The 18,623-nt window shown below is 40.7% G+C and overlaps 1 protein-coding gene across 3 annotated transcripts in view; it reads left to right on the top strand.

Moving 5' to 3' along the window:
- LOC133483183 (plexin-A1-like) overlaps positions 1–18,623 on the top strand; it is a 209,533-nt gene that overhangs the window by 96,555 nt on the left and 94,355 nt on the right. For all 3 annotated transcript variants that reach the window (XM_061783981.1, XM_061783980.1, XM_061783983.1), the window contains 3 exons: positions 1,350–1,490; positions 15,134–15,234; positions 17,208–17,331. In XM_061783981.1, coding sequence (XP_061639965.1) covers positions 1,350–1,490; positions 15,134–15,234; positions 17,208–17,331 — 366 coding nt within the window. The remainder of the gene's footprint in view (positions 1–1,349; positions 1,491–15,133; positions 15,235–17,207; positions 17,332–18,623) is intronic.

The raw sequence follows: 18,623 nt of genomic DNA, 5'->3' as shown, positions 1-18,623 counted from the left end.
GATACTTTTAAGGTTGTGCATATTGAGCAGTAACTTTTGTTTCTAATTGTTTCTAATCATCCATCCATCCATCCATTTTCTGAGCCGCTTCTCCTCACTAGGGTCGTGGGCATGCTGCAGCCTATCCCAGCTATCAAATCAGAGTTGTCAGTTAACCTACCACGCATGTTTTTGGGATGTGGGAGGAAACCGGAGTGCCCGGAGAAAGCCCACGCAGGCACGGGGAGTACATGCATACTCCACGCAGGCGGGGCCCTGGATTGAACCCCGGTCCTCAGAACTGTGAGGGAGACACTATCACCATGCCCCGTTTCTAATTATAATTTATTTTATATATTGGAGTGAGCCCATTTGTCTGTGTGTCTTAATATATTTTTTCTAACTACTCATTGCATGCTGTCCCTCCCTGGTCACTGTGAGCTGATAGCAGAGCGAGTTGACAATAATGGAGAGATGATATTTGCCCCCCTCCCTCGCCATTGCTTTGTGATTTTCATTTGCTGCTGAGATGACTTTGGCTCACAGCCATTCCAGCCAGACAATTTTCCATCTCCTTTTTGCACCATTACTGTTCAGGTCTTGCTGAACTATTCAGCAAAGATCACAAAGACACTTATACTTTCAAGGCCCTACACAATGGTTATCTTTTTCTTCACATATATTAGGAGATTAGTGTGACCCTCACGAGTTATGTACTATTTACTGCTTTGTTTGATTTAATTTGCTCGGTAGATTTGTTATTTCTTTTATAGGTTGAGTAGTTTCCCTTTCCATTTATCCACTCATGTAATCATGTCTCCATAACTATAATCAGTCGCACTATAATCAACACACACTATTAGCAAAGACTTGCAATTAAGCTGATTAGCTATGTCAAGCAGCCACTTTTCAACCAATTGTCAAATGGGATGGTTGGAGAGCCGACTAGATCAGTAAATAGATGTATACAGATACATATTACATTATTTACACTGCAGTATCTGCAGTACGAGATACAATTTCCAGTTAAAAAGCAGTGTTTGTCAAATATCTCATGGATATATTTTTTCTTGTATGCTGTGTTGATCTCGAACAAGGAACTGTTGATTATTTATTTATTTTTGATTGTTTTTATTATTATTTATTTATATTTATTATTTACTTTTTATTGCAAAAAGCAACTGCATTACAGTGTATTTCTCTTGATTTACAGTATTTTAAATGTGCTTAATTGAAGCTAAAGTTGGGACTCCTTATCTGTGCTTGTTACCGTGGGTTTTATGACGTGGTTTTATTTAAAGGTTTGGAAATGACATTTTTCTAGTTATTTGGATGAGTTAATTTGTTGCTTTGTGTGTGTTCCTCTTCAGATCTTGGTGAATTCTGTGAGTCCAAACCGTCCAGCAGTACTCTATGAGAAGGTGACCTTAAGTGAAGGACGAAGTCCCTTGCTGAGAGACATGCTCTTCAGCCCAGACCAGCAGTACCTCTACACACTGACTGACAGACAGGTGAGCTTGTGGTTTAGGTCTATTAAAAAAAAATAATAATAATAAAAAAAGAAGAAAGAATGATGGGCCACAGAAACTGCATTCATATCCACATTCTAGTCATATGAAAATGCATTTTCAAGCTGTCAAGCACATACCAAAGCAACAGATGGCATTACAACCCGTCATTGAAAAGCCATATTAGCCCGTCAATAGAAGCCTAAAGGAAGTGCTTTTCATAAAATTCACATTTCAAGTGGAGCAACAGGGGAATTGCACATGTGGACAGAAAGCGGCATGGTGACACACTAAACCAATACAAACGATAAACAAAACTAAAAAATAAACGAACAATAACGAGAAAAGCAAAAAAGTACACCTAATAGCAATTTAGCTGCACGTATCACCCTGAATTTAAGAAATAAGGATGAGAAAACATGCATAAGATCATTAGAATCCATATCCAATATTCTTGAGGATGGCATTTTCCACTGCCCCTTACAGTGCCATGTTTATTCGCATAACTCTTGCTGCCTACTTTATTGTATGTGGACCTTGACGGCTACATGCAGACAGACATTTTCCTTCCCGCAGACCATTATCAACCATTAACAGCCAGAACACAGCCTTGTTAAACATTAACTGTAACAGATTTTAATTTTACTCATACTGTACAATCACCATGCAGCTTTATGGAATACACAAGTCAGCGTGACCTCTAATAATGAACATATACACACAGACACAGACATGCAGAGGGTTACCCGTCACATGCAGTGTGTGTGTCTATACACCTATGGTCATTACCAGCCCCATCACCGATGTAGACCATGTCTACTCTGATGGTAGGACTGTGAGAGCAATGAGACGGCGGATGGCGGGGAGGAGCAGGCGGAGGCGAGCATGTCACAGCTCTGTCGCTCCCCAGGCCCAGCTGCTCCCCTCATTTCTCTGTCTCATTAGTGCAGTGAGAGAAGGAAGCAGAGCCGGTGCTTGCCTCATGCAAAGATGGCCATTTTTAATAGATCTAAAGCGGCTGTCTGATTAAAACGGGTGAGTTATACTGTATGTCTAATGTTTGATTTTATGGAAGGTGTTGAAGACTTGGCAAATCTCTTCTGCCGCGAGCCAAGCCAACACTATTAAATGGAATCATATTTATTAAAGACCAGTAGACAAGGGCTTTACAAGAAGCGACATGGTCATTTGTGGTGAATAAACTTTTCGGAACTTAGAACAAACTGCACATAGTTGTAAACCTTAATTGAATTGTGCTTACAAAAAGATGATCCAGTCAGCAAGGAGTTGGGACAGGCAGTTTGTATGCCAGCATGCCAGTGAACAAAAAGGCATACAATTTATGAATAAATATTCAGACACTACATGGAAAATAACAACACAGGTCATAAAGTGAAACAAAAATATTATTACTATTATCGCAGTTTTTTTTTTTTTTTTTTTCTAAATGTCATGTTTTTCCTTTCAATAATTGTCATTGTTTTAGAACTCAGCAATGCACACACTCACACGCAAAAGCGTGCACACCCACATGCACAACAAAACAGGCGCATGCTTGTCTTGCTTTTTGTTAGAACACCATTAATGGATAGCAGGCTTGAGTCAAGCAGAGCGGGGGATCGGGTTGCCAGGCCTTTTTTTTTTTCTTTTTTTTATACACACACCCTCTTTCAGCACTAATGACCAGAGCTGGGCAATTCCCTCATCTTGCCCTCCAACCTATCCTCATCTTTATCCTCTGCCCTCCATCTACTCCGATATGCCCCCCACCCTACTTGTACAAATCTGTCTCCGCTGACACACTCACGCACGTTTCTATCTAAGTCCAAATTGAGTCCTCCCCTCTCAACTGCCTTATACTGATCCCATTCCCATGTTTTTCTGATCTCTCACTAATGCCCCTTTTTGCACCCCTCTTGAACACACACACACATACACACTTTCTGAATAGTAGGCAGAGGTAGGAAATAGTAGGATTAGGAAGACAGATTGGAAGAAGGGCGTAAGGCACATCAATAGAAGGATGCCGATCGAAACTGGGCTGAATTTGCTTTACAACACACCCCAGGTTACTTTGCATAAGTCAGGCAGCCATGCTCCTCTTTTCCTATCTCCTCATATCGAGACGCACGCACGCAGTAGCTCTGTGCTGATCGTCAGCGCCGCATGTATACGTGCGTGCGTGCCTGCGTGCCTGTGTATAGCTGGTTGCCTGCAGAGGCTCCTCAGACAAGCCAAGCACGTTAAGGTGTCACTGGACATATCCACTCATGCATAGCCCACGACAAGCACTCCCTGCCTCCATCCCCCTCTCACTATAACACACATGCGCACGCACACACAGACACACACACGTACAGTAGGCTGTCCTCTCCTGCTGTCATATATTCTATCGATAACAATGACAATGATAAATATAGATGAAACTGAGCGAGTCATAAATCAGCCTTGCCCCTAACTCACTGGCTAGTCCTTGTGTGTGTGTGTGTGTGTGTGTGTGTGTGTGCGTGCGTGCGTGCGTGCGTGTGTGTGTGTGTGTGCGTGTGTGCGCTTGGTCGGACAGGATGCTAATACAAGACGACTCAAAGTATTAATTGTTTTTCCAATATTTTATTTCTTTTTGATGGAGTTCATGTACTATCCATTATTTTTCATCACTTTTCATCACCTTTTGAGTGTGAGAGAATATACTATGTAATTGTCAGCCTAATACTGCATTTCCTCAAATAATGGCCTTTTGCTGTAATAGACGCCATTTCTCAATCATTTGCCGCTTGTGTCGTGCCTTTCAAACTTTCAGCCTATAGTTTAAATACAACATTTCTGAATCCAGTTGAACTCTGCTGCAAACCAAGCCAGCAGCACCTACCAAGGCAATTAAATAAACTTACATGAATTAAAGTGTCTTGTTTTACCGGCCACTAGGACTTCTCAGTTTTGATGATGATGTGGAGACTGTGTTGGCAATTAATGTTCCATTTGCTTCTGTGCTTGCTCTGCAGTGTCGTCTGCATCCATTTTTCAGTTGCGGGGAGTTACTTGCCTTCAGATTGCTATAACAGCGTAATTAAAATACCCTATAAATAACAGCATCCACCTACTAAATATCTTAATCATAATAGAAGCCTCTCTGGTTACAATATGTTTTTATTAAATACAAGGGGTCCTCGGTTTACAACAGAGTTAGAAATTAGAAAAAATTCTAGTCTGTCATTAGCCTAATGCCTGGATCAGACTACAAGACAAATTTGGTCTTTCACGATTACACTATGTCAGACTACCGTCATCAAATCTTGCCGTCTTTCTGGTCAAGATTTGGTGATTTTAGATTTCTGTTTTTGTCATATCATCCAAATCTAGAGCCAAAGCTCTCTTTCTGGCTTTGTGCACATGCATAGCCTGTTTCTTTTACACACATTACATTTATACATTGGGCATCAGTGGCTAAATGCTAAACATACACTGAAATATAGATATTGTGTTCCTGAAGGAGAGAATATGTTTGCAATGACTTTAAGACGGCTGTCACAGATAATGAAGTTGCACAGATGTTGCATGACACTTAGTTCAAGGTAGCAATAGAGCGTCCGTTGGTTGTTTCCAAGTGTATGACAGAGAGAAACCGTGAAAGCGAGTGCATGTTTTTGAGAATTGTTAACAATATACAATGACATGGCACTAATTCACGTGCTTGACCACATCTGAATGTCTTTACTGTTGTTTGCTTCTCGGATGGAAAACAATGGGTTGTATGTGGGACTGATTTCCCAAAATGAGGCCTAATTATTTAATATTTTTATATTATTCTCCCACGTGTGGTTTCGTTAGGCATCAATCCGGGGTGAGAGTGTGTGTGTGTGATTGTGTGTGTGCGTGTGTCCGTCAATCTGTTTACATTCACAAATTACTGGTCTGCTGCCAATCTCGTTAGTACACACATTAGCATTGGCTGACATCAACACACATAACCAGGCAGCTGGTTGTATCAATCAAGACTGTCATTTAGTGAACTCGATAGAGCTAATCAGTCAGTGGCTAAATGGCTCAAAGATTAAATTTCTCAATTTATCAAACTGGCCAACAGAAGATCCCGGTAGTTAACAAGCGTAAAAGTAGTTTAACATCAGATGTATTTAGCTGATGCTTCATATTTCCTTTTTTGTGTGTGCTACAGCTAATATTCTCTCCACAAATCCTTGGATCTATTAGGGTGAATTTAATGCAGGTTTTTACAAATCATAATCTACATATTTATTTTGCTGATATAACACCCCCTGTTCACTCCTTTAAACTTTCTCCCTTATCTGCGTAAGGTTTGAAAGCGCCCAAACTTCATACGTTTGTCACCCAGGAGTGTCAATGCACACCACATGATTTTGAGCAAGACAGTGATCTTTGTTATGCAAATGTTAATGGCCATGGTGCAGTGAGGCAAAGTCAGGAGTGACAAGGAGGGAGGGGTGCTTGTGCAGAATGGAGTGTAGCCATTTCACTCAATTTCAAGAGCTCAAACCATTATTGCACTTTTGTCTGCAGTGTTAGTCTTAAACTACTAATATCTCTCACTTAAATAAAACATTCACCATGTCCTTGTGTTTTTTATGACATGTATGTTATAGTTAAATAAAAACAAGATGTTGAACTAATGGTATTAGTGAACTGAAAAACATGGAGACATGGCGGAGAAACCAAAGCAAGGATAATCTCTGCTAAACAAACATTGCATTTAGTTACATGTACCTTGCTCAGTTGTCGTTAATGACCTCATTAAAAAAATGAGATCCTGTCAAATAAATAGTCTTTACACCGATCTCATCGTCTTGATTGGTATCGGCCGATAATTAACATTTTATGCTGATCGGCTGATCTGCTATAATGTCGTCATTCGGCAATCCGCATTGATCGGCTCCGCAAAAGACATTTACTCCGCGTCGCTGTCGTGTACTGTATGTTTGAATCCAAAAGCTAGTTTATTTTTAGCCTTGTCGCCTGTCTTTTGATGTCATTTACGATCACTGGGCTTTGTCAAATCAAACGGGACTGGATACGCTCGTTACCACGGCCACAAACACAACAAAGGATAGTGCCGCGTGTATCGTGTTGGTCAAAAAAAGAACAAAATGGGGAAAAAACGTGGTGGTAGTCACTGGTGCTTGGGAGAAGACGTTCGTTCAAGGATTGCTTGAGGCATGTTCACGTACTTTTAATACGATACGGCTCACAAGCAGGTAACAAAACGTTACGTAGGCAAGCAAGCTACTGCTTGCACTAACGGTTGCACTTAAACATGCCGGCGTGCTGTCGAATCATGCTCTAAAGTTTCGGTGTGTGTGAAGTAATTTAATTACAATAAAGCACCGTAATTTCTCGTGTATAATGCGCATTTCCTCCCCCAAAAAATTGTCAAAAGTCAATAGGTGCATTATACATGGGTATAGTGCCAAATCCAAAAACTTTCACATTTTATAAATGTATGCCGCCATCTAGTTATAAAAAAGCTGTACACTTTCACTCCAAAATGCCACCACCACCTAGTGGTTATAAAAAAAAGGTGGAGCCTACACTTTCATTCCAGTATGACAGGGGTACGTATGACTGCATATATGTACAGTTGTGCTCATAAGTCTACATACCCTGGCAGAATTTGTGAAATAGTGTTTTTTTTTTTTTTTTTTTGTTTTTTTTTTATAAATATGTCTGATGACTGAACAACAACCATCATAAATTTCTTTATGGTTATGTTTTGTTTAATGATAATACTTTTCTGAAATGCTTGACCGTTTAATTTGAATCCCATTACAAAAAAATTAAATGTGTTTAGCCTGGTCCTTCATGTTTTCTTTAAAGAATTGTACCCATCTTACAAATTCTCCCTGGGTAATCAAACATATGAGCACAACTGTGTGTTTTCTCATTTACTAAATAAAAGTAGGGCTGTGAATTTAAAAATAAAAGCAAGTAAATTCAAGAAAGTATTACGTGTTCAAATAAAGTGCTTAACTTCAGAATAATTGTTTGAAAAAATACTTCGTTTTGATCATATGGGTAGAAGCAAAATCATGCGTTGTAAAAATGCATTATACATAAGTAGAAGGGTTTTCCAGAATTTTGAGGTCCACTTTGGGGTGCGTATTATACATGGGTGCGCATTATACACGAGAAATTACGGGTAATTGAATTACAGTAAGTTAGCACCCATTATTTCTGTCATGTTGTAATGTTGGTTTGACCTTACTGATAAGAATTCATCACCTGACGAGAATATTTTTTGAAGATATTCAGTATACAAGTATATACAGTAAATGAACAGGTCATTTAAATAGACACATTGCTCCATCATGTGATCGGATCGGTGATCAGTTATCGTTTTTTTTTTTTTAACTCGGTGATTGGCCCCAAAATCATGTAAAGCCTACTGTCAAATTACATTCAGCAAGTGTAAAGAGTTCAACAGTCTTATTGTCTTTGTGATACTAACAATGTGGTTTCTTTGTGTAAAATTCACGGATGTTGTGCTCTGGAGTCTTGTCACCCTAACATTCTATAGGTTATTTTACTATTATCAAGAGTGATAGACTATTTTCTGCTGCTGTCCATGGACATTTGTGAAGCGGTTTGACATAGGCCAAGGATATACCCATTACAATAAGATACAAATACAGAAAAAAAAATTCTGCTTTTGTTACTACTGCAAGATATTTTTCAACATTTACCTTTGCTACTGATTAAAGAGATTTTTCAGCCTTGTAGAGATCTACACCATTCTGGTTAATTTTGTGATATGATTAAATAGGGGATAAGTGCTTTTTAAGTCTCACTTGTGAGATTGACCATAATGCTTCAATCAAACAAAGAGTGATTGTTGCCATGTCTGACCGACTACAAGGCCTCATTCTAATTGTCTCCTGACATCTCGCTCCCGTTACGCTTTCCTGTTGTATCTCTTGTGGGATTTTCTTTTTTTCCTTCCCAGAAAGGTGTGGATTATTGTGTGCATGCTCCATCGGAAAAGTGTGTGTAGAAACATCTTGTTATGGAAGTCTTGCTGTCACAAGATAGCTCTGTCTTTCTCTCATCTCTTACTGTTTTACTCCACCGTTGTCTCCCAATGGATGGTGTGATCTTACAGACCAATAGTTGGAAGAGAAGGTAAGATAGATAGAGAGGTTAATGGTTTCGCTTCCCCTCCATCTGTATGTACTTCTCAGTCGCTATCAATCGGACATAGAGTTGGGGTCTCCTGTTGCTTGATGACGATTTGGGTGAAAGGATGTGCTTCTGACTGATTCTCATGGAATGAAGCCAACCAAAAGATTGCATGGCCTTCAGAGCAGTTCATTGTGTCACATCAAAAATTTGAGCCCAGTGTCTGCAGTGACAAGAACAAGTATGTGTTCTAAACTTGGGCATTTTTTTAAAATTGATTTTGAATACAATTTATTCAGTTCAAATACAACACTCCCGATCAAGCTGGTTTTCAAATTACCTGGTAGGTCATTTTACACAACAGCAGAACCATTTTAGAGCCTAGAAATGCAAACATTTGATTTGGGGTCTCCAAGTGCAAAAGTACTTTACCACAGAAACAACAATGAGGGACCACAGTACTATTGAGTGAATGTGTTGCTTAAATGTTCGCTTTGTTATAATAGCCGAGCGTGAAGCGGCTGGGATGAACATCAGCACCTCCAATTCTGAGACCATGGTCCTCAGTCGGGAAAGGGTGGAGTGCCCTCTCCAGGTCAGGGATGAGATCCTGCCTCAAGTGGAGGAGTTCAAGTATCTTGGGGTCTTGTTCACGAGTGAGGGAAGAATAGAACGAGAGGTGGATTGGTACAGCTCCTGGAGCGATGCGGACTTTGTATCGGTCCGTTGTCCTGAAGAAGGACTCAATTTACCGCTCGATCTACGTTCCTACCCTCACCTATGATCACGAGCTGTGGGTTGTGACCGAAAGAACAAGATCCCGGATACAAGCGGCCGAAAGGAGTTTCCTCCGCTGGGTGTCCAGGCTCTCCCTTAGAGAGTGGGTGAGAAGCTCTGTAACCCGGGAGGAGCTCAGAGTAGAGCCGCTGCTCCTCCACATTGAGAGGAGCCAAATGAGGTGGCTCGGGCATCTGATTAGGTTGCCTCCTTGACGTCACCCTGGTGAGGTGTTCCAGGCATGTCCCACCGGGAGGAGACCCCGGGGACGACCCAGGACAAGCTGGAGAAACTATGTCTCCCGGCTGGCCCGGGAGCGCCTCGGGATGCCCCCGGAGGAGCTGGATGAAGTGGCTGGGGAGAGAGAAGTCTGCGCTTCCCTGCTAAAGATACTGCCCCCACGACCCGACCTCGGATAAGCGGAAGATGGATGGATGGATGGATGGATGGATAGAGGGTTATAATAAATATGGTTATTAATATTTGCTGCTTTATTATTGTAATAAATATTAATATTGACTATTGAGAGGTTAAATTCATTAATTAGAGAGTGCCGTACAAGGATGACATAATAGAAAGGTGACTGTTGTTGTGTTAACGTCTCGGATGCTACATACAGTGTGTGCAGACCTAACACTGTACTCCATACATCAAAATTACACTATACATGATAGAGGGTTATATCACATGGTTGCGTCATGTTTGAAAAGTTCAGTACCAAAGAACACCTGCGTGTGATGTCATCGCTCATTTGCGACATAAGAGGAATCTACGGTAACTTTTCCCTGGGACAAAGGACCAAGTCGTTTACTTAGTCCAACTTTGTATCATGCAAAAAGTGGCAGACTCAACATGTTTCATTACACAATATCCACTGGGCGCACATACGGACACCAGCGAGGCGGACTAATACAAAAACAATCAACCAACCTTGTAAAGAGGTCCCATGTAATAACGATATTATATTCCTAAATGGTAATTAGGCACATGGCTGTGTTCAACTTTCTGCGTTAAACTAACTTATTTATATAAGGTTCGCAATATATCTTCACATTAAATCGATACGCTGAATCATCAGGTATTCAGACAACTTCTAGCAATCAAATTACTGGGAACCAGTTCTTTGGTTTTCGATTGCCATCACTTATTACTTTATAGCTATTGGGTAAAGGTACCTGAAGTAAAACTGCCGACTGCTATAGCTTCAAGTTGGATCTTTCCGCCTCCGTACTGTCACTGCTCAGCTAATCCACCTTTGAGGAATGGCTGTATTCTCTTCCCCAGTCTCTGCTGGCGACCTGTGAACATGGTGGTGGGTCGCTTGGCAGTGATAATGGAAATGCCAGCTGTGGGGCTCCTCACTCCTCAAAAAGTCCATTTACTAAAGTGACAGAGTCATTTACCAGAGAGCCGACCTCTCCCATCCGCACTTAATTAGAAGACCTCCAGGCTCGTCTACCTTAGCCACTCACATTTACCCCTCTCTCTCCTTTTCACTGTCTGACTATTGTCTCTTTTTCACACCTTTGTTTTCACAGTTTTTTTAAAATCTTTGTCTTCAGTCCCTGTCTTGGCCTGCTGTTTTGCTCTCTCCCCTTTATTCTTCCATTCCCATCACATGTAACACAAAGGCAACACAAAGGATGGGAGTGTGTAGTGTCTTATAGAGTGAGAGTGGAATTTCTTTGAGTTAATTGGAAAGTCCAAAGTCCAATTTTTACTTCCTTTTGCCAGCAGTATTCAAAACAGCCTTTATGTATATGCAAGATCCAAATGTTTTATTTTGACATTCCATCTCTGGATTTCGGTCTGTGCCATTTTGGAAATCCACATTTTATTTCCACCCATCCATCCATTTTCTGTACCGCTTATCTTTACTAGGGTCGCGGGCGTGCTGGAGCCTATCCCAGCTATCTTCGGGTGAGAGGGGCTACACCCTGAACTGGTCGCCAGCCAGTCGTAGGGCACATAGAAACAAACAACCATTCGCACTCACATTCACACCTACGGGGCAGTTTAGAGTTTTCAATTAACCTACCATGCAAGCACACGGACAACATGCAAACTCCAAACAGGCGGGGCCGGGATTTGAACCCCTGTCCTCAGAACTGTGAGACAGATGTGCTAACCAGTCGTCCACCATGCCGCCCAAATTTTATTTCATTAGTATTTTTTTTTTCTATAAGATGTCAGATACACATCGTCATTCATTCATTCATTTGTCCTTTTATTGTATGTTCTTCCCTCAAATTCCTCTCCCAAATCATCTTTCAACACCACCTTTTTTAGCAACAACCTAGTACCAGTTGGCTGCTTACCAGTCAACACATCAAGCTAGCCAATGGTCTTTAAGTCCCTGACAATCCACTCAATGCAGACATGCTAACCCAACCTTTGATACCACAATCCTCTTGTCCCCTAAATGGGTATTTAAGAACTGGGGAAAACTAGCACAACTACATGGACACCCTGTTGAGAGTGCACCTCTATGTTGATCTGTTTAAAGTTAAATTGCCATGTGACGTAAAATTTCTTGTACAACGTCCATGATGCATTATAAAAGTACAATAATTCAACTCTGGTCAAGGCACACCACAAAGTTGACTGTTATTTGTCTTAGCCCACTTATCAGTTCAATTTTAAGGTCCTTCAGAAAAGCCATGATGTAACAATTCTATCATCATGTTAGTTCCTCAGGATCATTGTAGACAAGAAGCGTCCAAAAAGACAGCACAGGTATAATGAGGTAATGTCATCACAAATGCTGCTCACAGCCCCAAGTCACCCTCCAGTATTTCCGTGACTGCTCAGAAATAACTTACTTACGGACGTACTAAAATGTGTCACAGTTCATATAAATCAATGGTAAAAAAAACCAACAACATACTGTATATGACTTCAGTAAAACAAAGATAAATCAAAAAGCCCTTTATGAAGAAATTGCATTTGACTGCTTGACAATCAATGAAACTGCAACATTCTGTTGTAGTTTGGGAAAGGCTGCTCTAATAACGGTACTTAAAAATATGACTAACCAATAGTAACCTGTCTTTTCCCTCTACCATATCATGTCTGTTTTTAATCTGTAAAAGGTCCTTTTATGTGTTTGGATTTAATAAGCAATAAAAAGCTGCATTAAAAGCTTTACACGTCCTTTGGGTTTGGGGGTGACCGTCACAAAGCCTGTTAGCTGGACTTTTAAAGGCAGGTGATAGCCAACTGTAAGAACAGATTGGAGAGGAAAGGTGGAAAGTTTACAGTTAAAAGGAGATGTCAAGGCACTTCAATAGAGCCAGGCTCGGAGGGTAGGAGAAGGCCAAGAAAAGGGGACTTGAGTTACAGTGCAGAGGCCATTGTAAATAAGAGGAGATAGCAGGAGAGAGGTGCATCCAGCTTTGGTTTATGAGGTGATTTAAAGGAGTAATGTGGTATGCTGTTTGGAATTGGCTTTCATTAAAAGAGCCATCGTGAGAGCCTGAAAGAAGGAATCTGAGAATGTATGTCAGTATATGTGAAGGCAGCTCATATATTATCATATACATACAGTATATGCTGATTATTAGGATTCACATACAAGTTATTAAAGCACCGTGTTGACTACAGCAAGAAATTTTATATTCCCATCAGGCTAGTTAAGCATAACGGCTTTCTATTGCGTCAACATTTCTTTTGTTTTTTTAACCACTCCTACTGAGTACAGCACATAGCGTCATCACTTCTCTTGGTGAACGGACAATTGTGCACAATAGGCCATATCTATCATCACAGAGTGCAATGACAAGGTGATGCAAGCTCAGCGAGCAGTGGTAGTGGAAGCAGGATTTACAGCATCTGACCCCATTGTCTTTAATCACCATAATAATGATATATGAAGAAGAGGATCTGTGACGACTACGTCTTGCTTTTCTCCTCTTCGTTAAATTATAGCTACATAAGAGATGGTGTCTTCAACCGTAGTTCATTGCCTCATGCATCGACCCATTATCTGCTTATTAGTTCACACTGTTGTTCTTCTAGACATCGCTCAGCTCTCCTTTCAAATGGAATCTGGCCTTACACTCATTGTGACAATGACACTTAGAAAGCTAAGTGTCTGCCACCATAACCCATCGACTCACCACAATGTCCTCACAGATTCCCCCTGTATCTGTCTTCCATTACACCTCCATTCATCCAACCAGCCTCCCCTCCCACTTGCTCTCTCTACGCTTCACCTCTGCTTGCTTGTATCATTTCAACTGGATCTCTCTCTGGGCCAAATGGCATTTTTTAAATTTATTATTTGCCATCCCCTCATGCAATATTGTTCTTTTAGAAACATTGTAGCCAGACCTATATATGACTTTTGAGCGAATAAATTAGTTGCATTATGTCACATCTGTCTTACATATCTGTTGTAGTTAGAGCTCCCAGGGGGCTCTTGGCCTCAAGTTTAGTATTTCATTGCTCTGTTCGTTTGTCCTCCTGGTTTTTCTCCTGCAGCAAGTCAGCCCAAACTCTGTATTCCTCTTTTTTGTTCTGCAGTATGATTTTTCATATCCTTCCATACACCCCAGTTGCCCTTCATGATAAGCCAATCCCCCATTTGTCCCCACATTTAATTGAAACCAGGTTCTCATACCATCTCAGTGTGACCCCACTAGTTAGCCTGGGGATGTTTGTTCGATGTCGTTTCCTCCTAATAAGCAAGTTGACTCTGCTACTTGATTTAAACTAGCCTGCAGTAGCAACTTGATATAAGTGCAAGGCAGGTACACACATGCTCACACACCATGAGACAGGGATCAAGTAACTCAACAACACGGGGCCCGTTAGCAAGGAAAGGTTAATGGTGTTGAGACTATTTGTACGCCATAAACCATAGGTCCTCAAAAGGCAGAAAGAGGTCCAGATCCAGATGTTTTTCTCTTAGATTGTTATGACAAATGCTTATCATTTAAAAAAAAGAACAATTAAAACATTTTAATTGAACACCCTTGCCCTAAACATTCATGTGAATATAAGCCCACGTCTACTTTGTTGCACACCAACAATACGTGCATATGCTTGTGCTTTGTCTGTCAAACACCAACCAACAGTCTCCAGCAAATATCTTGGAATAGCCACACTTCCTGGTCCCCTGGGAGCAAGTTGTTAATCATCGCTTATCACCTCTAAGTGGAGTGAAGAGCCATCTCAAACAATTTTTTTTCTAGCCTCTCAGCAAGCCCACACCTCTAGTGTGCCTCTGAATGAGTGACACACACAAATACACTGTCACACAGGACCTCGTTACACCGACTTTGTTCAAACACGTCAGTTCACTGTCTCGCAGTATGTACACATAAACACACACACACGCACTCCGGCACACACACACACGCACACACATGCACGCACACACACTTACACGCGCACACGCACACATTTGCACTGAGGTCTGCTTCCCTGCCTCCCAATGTTTTTTTTAGGTCACTTGGCAATATTATGACCACCTGACGGGCTTCACCTGTGTATGCTTCACAGAAAGCTGTCACACACCCACTAGACCGTAGTCCCTCCCAGTGCACCTATTTCTCTCTGGGGAATCCTGTATACCATCTCAAGAGAGAGACTCATTCTAGCTCATATTCTTGCTATGAACTGTCAATTACTCATCATACTCCAATTTAATGCGAAAATAATTTATCTAACAATCTCCCTCCTTTCTCTCTCTGTTGCTGTCCCTCTCGGTTTGCCTCCAGGTGGTGAGAGTACCAGTGGAGAGCTGTGAGCAGTACACTACATGCGGGGAGTGTCTAGGCTCCAGAGACCCTCACTGTGGATGGTGTGTCCTGCACAATGTGTAAGTACCACACACAGATGTCCATATGATAACACAATTTAAGAAATCTGTTAACAGGAAACATTCTTTGTTTATATTTGAAGTGGAGTGACTTATTATACAGCTAATCCCAAAATAAATCATACCCTGGCCAAATTTTTTGTGAATGTGAATTTTTATTTGTTTAATGGTTATCATCTGGCTGGAAATGATGCACAAGAAAGTGTAAAAGACTGAAGTTGTGTTTGAGATAATAATGAAAAATTGTCTCCTTTGGTTGTTTTATCCATTCATGAAAGTATTCATTTCCCCAATCTTGGCAACAAGGTGACATAGTGGTTAGCTCAGTCAAGGTTTGAATCTTTGTTGGAACTTATTTGGAGTATGCATGTGTGCCCAGTGCTTGTATGGGTAGTTTCTTTCCACAAATCGTGAATGTTAACAGGGTTAATATTCTAAATTGTCTTAAAGACCAAATAATTCAAACTTTAACTAAATTGTTCAGGCCATGAATACCGTATGGCTTAACTGACTATGGTTACTTGAATATTTTTTTTCACCAACCTTTAACACTAAATAAAATATATAACAATGTTGGCTTGTGGTAATGCTCACAAAATTATCTAGCCCTACCCACACTTTCTTTAACCTAAGTGAGTGCCACTATTACACATGATGAAGTTTTACCAAATTCAGAACACCGTGAGCAATTGGCGTAATGCAGTCTCTGGGCATGTTAATCAAACCTAGAAGACTTATCAGCAAGCTGTCTTTCCTTCAGGCATTCACACGTGTACCACATCTCCATCATTAAAATGACAACATTGTGATGGGCTTGAACCAGTGATAACCTGCCATTTGGCCAGATCTCAACTGTGTGTCATGAACACAGCTTTCTCATTTCCAAGCTGATTCTGTTGCCAAATCTGGCAATGGCCCTGCAGACAAAATGGGAAAATATTAATAGACAAATTATTTATAAGCCTCGTTTCAGGCGTCTGGTGCCTTTACCCCCATCTTATTAATAGCCATGGTAGTTTCAATCAACAGTAGAATTAAGCTGGGGATACACACATATGCGTAAGCACACACAAACACACACACACTAACATGCAGCGGTTTCTAGGAAATAGGCACACACTCGCATACCAGAGCAGTAGCAGAAAAGGAAAATAAATGCACACCTTTGTGCACACTCATGCCTATAGTTTGTGTGTGTGTGTTTGTGTGTGTGCCTACGTACGTGTCCGAGTTGTTAGGGGGTTTGCCAGCGACCGAACGAATGCCACGACCAGACTAACTAAATGAGAGGATGGGGGCTGCTCATGGAGGAAGCAGTTAGCATCTTTTCCTGCCTCCCTATTATTGTCAATCCTACACAGAGTGCCACATCAGCTCTTTTCAGTCACCTCTGGGACGAGTTGTTGTTAGCGCTGAGGTGAAGTGATAGATAATGCATTATGAATAGCTAATAGTAAAACTGCTGCACGGCGAAGCTTCCTATTTCTCGTCATCAGTTGCCTGGTAATAAGCAGGGGAAATTGCTGACCACTTTTGATATGCGGTGGGTTTGAATTGTATCATATTTACAGCTCAGTGCAACTTTAATGGTCACCTATATATCTTCTGACAAGTTTAAATTGGGTGGGACAGTAAACTGAACAGATGAGGAGCGATATGGATGTCCACACGGCTTAGTGTTTCTTGCACAAATGTCAAGGCCAGTAGGGGTAATGATGTTTAGGTCTGCAGTAATGGTTGTGGCAAGCTATTAGCCAATTTGTCTTCTGTTATTGCTCTCATTTTCTGCGTGAAGGTGATTGTTCTGCATCTTTATCATGTTTAAAATGATTGTCATACAGGACAATCTAAACTGCTCACAATACTCATCTTTTCCCCCTCTCCTTTGTTCTTTAATTCTCTTGCTTCTCTTGTCTTCTCACACTCTACCCTCGCTCTTTTTTTCTGCCTTTCCTTTTCTTCTGCTCTTAAAGCTGCTCGCGAAAGGACCGTTGTGAAAGAGCGGGTGAACCCCAGAGGTTTGCATCAGACCAAAGGCAGTGTGTGGAGCTCACCGTTCAGCCCAAAAATATTTCTGTCACCATGTCTGAAGTGCAGGTAAGCCTTGTCATATACAATTTAGGGGATCATTGGTTTACGACATAGTTACATTCTTACAGCGGCAATGTCACCTGAATTTGTACACAAGTTGGAACATGCCGTTTACCACGGCTAACACAGTATTAAAGTCATAGTTACAGTAATTATTTGTAAGGAAAAAAAAAAGAATAAAGGTCATGAATATAAAACAAACAATTAAGTACATCATTAACTGTGCGTGCCTTCTTGTGCTGCGTGACAAGTATTGCCCATACTTAGCTTTAATAAACCAAGTGGTGAGAAGCTTGTATAATGTATGTTTTGAGCAGATGATTTGCAATAAGGGTATATTTTTTGCTGAATTGATGCTGATACATGCAGGTCAAAATTGAATGACTGAATTTGTAATAGTTGTTTGTGGAGTATTTTTATAAAATATTTAGTTTGTTTGTTTTTGCTCTAGAAAATTGAAACTGAAATCTAACTAACATAAATGGTTGTCATACTTAAGAGAGTTCTCATGAAACTATATAATCAAGTCATGTGGAACCATGTTTTTTTTCCTCCTCTCTAAACATATCATGCGTAAACATTTAGGCGTCTATAGGACAATAAGTGTCTAACCCTAAAGTGCAGAATGCTTTCACAGATGGTTTGGTTTAAGCCATTATTTTCACCACAAAGTATAGTTTAGTTCTGTTTTCCATAGTTCATTTTGAAACGATAAACTCTAATCTGGATTTCATGTCTCCGATGGGGTGTGTAGCTGGGGTGGGAATAGCTGTGTCAGCATCATAGCAATACAAAACAGTGAAATCTATCAATGAATTTAACATGACATAGTGGGTGAAGGGAGATTTGCTCCACACTCCACTTTTGGTCCTTGCCAGGCTCCCCGTTAATTTTAGGATTTAATACAACATTTTTAACAGTCACTTACAGAGCCCTCGTTGGTCATGCTCCCCCATACTTGGTGGATCTGTCATTTCATTGTCCTAACCACCCATTACTTACCATCCCTCACATGAGATTAAAAATCAAAGGTGATAGAGCCTGACAAAAGATATAAACTAAGCTGTTTTGGCAGGCATTCCAGTAGGAATAGAAGTTTTGATTAGTTTTTTCTTGTTACCTGTATAATGTTTGTGATTTTGTATTTTAACCATGTAAAGCCATTTTTTTAATCCTCTCTGTGCTGTACAAATGAAATGTACCTACACTTTTGCTACCATTGCGATTCTAAAGTAATGTAGGTACTCTTTGTATCTTCACCACAGAAAATGCATATCAAACCAAACTGTGGGTCTTGG

The sequence above is a fragment of the Phyllopteryx taeniolatus genome, chromosome 9 (assembly GCF_024500385.1).
Source record: "Phyllopteryx taeniolatus isolate TA_2022b chromosome 9, UOR_Ptae_1.2, whole genome shotgun sequence".
Lineage (NCBI taxonomy): Eukaryota > Metazoa > Chordata > Actinopteri > Syngnathiformes > Syngnathidae > Phyllopteryx > Phyllopteryx taeniolatus.
Note: the sequence above shows the minus strand (reverse complement) of the source record. Positions and strands in the feature narration are given on the sequence as shown.